This window comes from Myotis brandtii, unplaced genomic scaffold (assembly GCF_000412655.1).
Source record: "Myotis brandtii unplaced genomic scaffold, ASM41265v1 scaffold536, whole genome shotgun sequence".
Taxonomy (NCBI): domain Eukaryota; kingdom Metazoa; phylum Chordata; class Mammalia; order Chiroptera; family Vespertilionidae; genus Myotis; species Myotis brandtii.
The window spans coordinates 2,882,865-2,887,297 of NW_005369967.1; the positions used below are offsets into that span (position 1 = coordinate 2,882,865).

Genomic DNA, 4,433 nt, shown 5'->3' on the forward strand with positions numbered 1-4,433 from the left:
CTCCCGGCGCAGCTCGTCCACGGTGATGTAGTTCTGCGGAGAGAGCGTCACTGCACCGGGGCGCCCCGCCAGCCCCTCCCGTCCTGGATATACACGGGGCATTCTGCACACGCATGTCTACGTCCGCACGGTGGGATCGAGCGGGACCCTGAAGGGCAGTGGAGGTGCTCACGACCTTCCCGCAGGTCAGCGCCCAGCCGGGGCCTGCCACCCCGGCAGGGCACCCACCCCCCAGCAAACGCACCTTGTCGCCCGCCAGGATCTTGAAGGAAGCCATGACTTGGTCTGCTGTGTCTGTGTCGGCCGTCTCCCGGGACATGAAGTCGATGAAGGCCTGGAATGTCACTACCCCCAGGCGGTTGGGGTCCACAATGCTCATGATTCGGGCAAATTCTGCCTCTCCCTGGAGAGAAGAGCCACCCCAGGCCTGTCAGCCTCTGAGCCACACAGCCTGCTGAGACTCCGCACGGACCTGGAGCCCGGGGGCTCGGGGAGCCTGTGGTTGTAAGAGGAGGCACAACCTGGGCTGTCTCGAGGGCATGAGGAGCCTCTTCACCACACCCAACAGTGAAGACCCCGCTCAGGGCTCCCACCCCTACCCATGCCCGGCTCCCCTTGGAGCCAACTATGATAATGCTGATAATAATGACAATGACAACAACAGCTCCACCCACACACCCTATATTACATCCCAGGCACTATTCCAAGTGCTGTGCATATTTTAGGTCATTTAACCCTCACCACAGCCACATAAGGCAGGTGTTTACTTCCATCAGGTTTCCAGATGAGAAACATGCAGCCCAGAGAGGCTTAGTGACTTGCCCAAGGTCACACAGCCAGCAGTAGGGAGCAGAGCTGGGATTTGTAAGTTCCTTCATGTAACCTTTACAACAGCCCTGCAGGGTCCCCCTCGCCTCATCCGGGCCCCCAAGCTGGTGATGGTGGAGCTGGGATTTGCTCCTGGGTCCACTGCTCCAAAAGCCCAGGTCTCACTCCTGTGCTGGGCAGCCCAATGCTCTGCACTTTGCATGGCCCAGGAGTCACCTGGCTGCCCCGCGAAGGCCCCTGCCCTGCTCTGATGGCCTGCACGAGGGCAGACAGCTGAGAAGAGTGGGGAGGAGCCTGGGCAATGCAGAGCGGCGGCAGGCTCGGCTGGCCATCACAGGGAAATGGCAGAACTCTCCATGCCTCGTACCAGAACGCGCAAACCAGCAGTCCTTCTGCTGGCCTCAGTTCGGCCCAGCCGTCCACGGTGGGAGTGAGAAAGCCTATGTCCACAGTGAGTACCAGAAGGTAAACTGGCACCGACGGTGGGACAGCCAGACCTCCAGGACACACAGGCCCGGGGCTGGGCCCTGCCTTCAAGCTGCTTCTTCCCCGAGGACCAGAGCCTCGAGCCCCCTCTGGGGAGGGCAGCCCTGGCCTGAGGGCATCCAGACTGCCACGGCGAGGACGTGGCCTCTGCGGCCAGCTGGCTGCCCCTCGCCGGGACAGAGGGTGGGGTTTACATTACCATGTTGTAACCCATGGAGATCAGGCAGGCTCGGAAATCATCCGTGTCCATCATGCCTGTCTTCTTCTGTAGGGACAGTGGCACCGAGACACAAGGAAGACAGGGCACAGATGGCCGGAGGGGAGGACGAGGTGTTTGGTTTCGGGGTCAGGAAGGGGAGAGGAAATAAAGGAGGAGTAGATGTAAAACACATCCGGGGAAAATGTCCAGGAAGGAGGAAGACAGAGCAGGGAGAGCAAAGGTCCGTCCACAGGATGGAGAACGGCGAGGAGAGGAGGCGGGCACCAAGCAGGTTCCCAGGAAAGAACCGAGGGCAGAGTCAGAGGTCGAAGTAGTGGGAGGAGCCCGACGCGGGCCAGGCGAGGACAGCAGGAGAGGGTGAGCCCCAGGGCCCACAGGGAAGGGAGACGGGGAGATCCGGACAGACAGAGAAGAGAAAAAGGAGAAATACGCATTATTTCTTGCCCCGGATGCCACCCCTGAGCGTGCTCCATGCAGGAGGCGAGTACCTGGGGGTCGTTGGCAATATCATAACCCAAGCTGATGAGGCAGGCTTTGAACTCCTCGGGACCCAGCGTGCCGGAGTGATCCTGGGGCCGCCGTGCGTCAGGCAGCGAGCCATGCGGTGCCAGGGAGGTGGAGGCCGTGAGGGGAGGGGTGGGCCATGCCCCAGGGGAGGGTGGCATGTGAGGGAGACACGGGGACGAAGGCATGCGGATAGAGAAGGTGGAGGGTGGACAGGGTGGGGGAGGAGGGAAATAAAAGTGCACATGGTTAGACACACGGACACGGTCCGGAGGGTGCCCTCTCCCCAGCACACGCAGCCCTGCTGGAAGCAGGCCAGGAGGGAGCACAATGAGCCACGGGGGTGAGAAGCCCCCACAAGTGCCCAGCCCGCCTCCAGCCCGATGCCCCACCCCAGTTTCCAGGAGGGCTTCACCCAGTCAGGCAGGGTGGTGGGCAGCACCTAACCCCATGCTCCCTCCCCTCCCATGTGGTCATCCCGAAGCCCCGGGGCACTGGGAGGGGTACCCAGCACTGACAACTCTGTGCCAGGGGGTGGGTGGGGCAGGAGGGAGCCCCCACTTCTCTGTCCTGAGGTAGAGGCAAGGGAAGGTCCCTACAGCCAGAGGCAAAAGGCCTTCCCATGAGGCTCTAGCAGCCTAGCTCTCAAGGGCCGAAGCTGCAGGGTAAGAGAGCAAAGGTCAGGGGTCAAGGGTCCTTTCTCCACCCATGATCTGAGCTGTCTCTCCAGAAAAGCAGAGAGGCTCATGGGACACGAGGACTGGCTTTCTAAGGCTGGCATCGTGCAATGCGGAGTAGGGCAGGCTGCTGGCAGGTGCTGCCTCCTTCCTCCTCCTCCTCACCTGCCCAGGAACTGGATCCAGCTCGGCTGCCCACACCTGGGGCAGTGCCCTCCAGGGCCCTGGGGCAGGGGCTGGGGCTGCTCTAAGCACGTGCAGGGGGGGCTCTCACCCGGTCAAAGTGGTTAAAGGAGGCCCGGAACTCGTTCATCTGCTCCTGGCTGATGCCCTTGGCATCCCGGGTCAGGATCTGGTTCTCCACCTCGTTGATGGTCCTGGCGATGGTGGTGAGGAGCTGCTCCCAGCCCACGCGTATGTGCTGGATGCGGACAAGGGGCCAGTCAGGGCAGGCTGCCCCCGCCACTCCTTCCCCTGACCACCGAATGGTCCAAGCAATCGAACCGGCCTTCCGTGCGATTCAGTGTCAGCAGAGGCAGGGGAACCGGAACAAGGTTCCAGGACAGAGGAGCCACAGGATGAGGGGGAAGTGCGGGCAGGGTGGTGGCTTCTGCCTGGGACAGCAGAGACCAGCCAGGACCGCCAGCGTGGGTCGGACAGGAAGGAGGGAAAATTTGGTAGTGGGAAGGATTAAAGGCTAAAAAATTAGGTAATTCTTTGAATAGCCAACTCCAGAACTACACACATGTGCTTTCATGGTCAAAACAAGTAAGCATTCAGAATGCAGGTACCTAAGGCAGTGTTTGGAGAACAGCATCAGAATCACTGGGGGGGCTTGTTAAAAATTTAGATTCCTGAGCCCCATCCAGACCCAGTGAATTCCAGAGGCAGAGTCTGGAAATCTGCATGTCAACAAGCTCCTTGGGAAACCCAGAAAGAAGCACTGAAGACCCAGAGCTCCCCAGGGTGAGAAGCGAGTGCCCCCTCACCCCTGGGAAGATGACAGCCTCCCCCTGCCCCGGCCCAGGAAGGGGAATGGAAGGGGATCGGGGCTTCCCCCCCAGCAACAGGGCCCAGACACCCACCTCCATGGTGTAGTTGGTGTGCTTGTTGTCGAAGATGAGCGCCTCCTGGATGAGCTGGTGGTCGCCCTCCAGCTGGTCGATCTTGGGCTTGTAGTTGATGATGCTCTTCTCGTACTGCCGCAGGTGGCTGAGCTGGTCCTCCAGGGTCCCGTGCATCTCGATGGAGATCCTCCCGATCTCCTGCTCACCCGGGAAGGAGGCCCTTGTCAGACCACCCCACTCTATGCCCCTGGGGTGGAGACTGGGGCCCCCATGCTACTGGCCAAACCCTCAGGTGATTCTTGGTTCCCACCCCAGGACCTGAGAGCCCACTGGGGTAATTAGTCAGCCCGGAGCTGGACACAGTCAGCGTGTGTGCTCCTTGGCACGGAAAGAGCATCACAGCAGTGGGACAAGCACTATCAGCGGATGAAACCCCGCCCCTCCACCCACCTCAGGGACCTTGCTCCTGTGTTCTGCTCCTCAGATGCCCACCGTGGCCCACCGCAACCCCACCTATCTGTGAGCCAGGCCTAATCCCCATTTCTGTTGACCCTTCATCCATATAAGCAAACTCAGTGAAAGCATTCTGTGCACTCACATCAATACAGCAAATGAAATGTATCCTGAGCGCCTACTATGCACGAACTAAGC

General features: G+C 60.5%; 1 protein-coding gene across 1 annotated transcript in view; it reads right to left on the bottom strand.

The window, feature by feature from the left end:
* Positions 1-4,433, bottom strand: part of ACTN1 (actinin, alpha 1) — a gene marked incomplete at its 3' end in the record, with an annotated part of 99,366 nt that continues 94,933 nt past the window's right edge. Inside the window, exons 17-22 of the mRNA XM_005877962.1 lie at positions 3,801-3,980; positions 2,990-3,136; positions 2,023-2,103; positions 1,514-1,579; positions 245-403; positions 1-33 (exon numbers count right to left, since the gene is read on the bottom strand). Of these exons, the coding sequence (XP_005878024.1) occupies positions 1-33; positions 245-403; positions 1,514-1,579; positions 2,023-2,103; positions 2,990-3,136; positions 3,801-3,980 (666 nt within the window). The remainder of the gene's footprint in view (positions 34-244; positions 404-1,513; positions 1,580-2,022; positions 2,104-2,989; positions 3,137-3,800; positions 3,981-4,433) is intronic.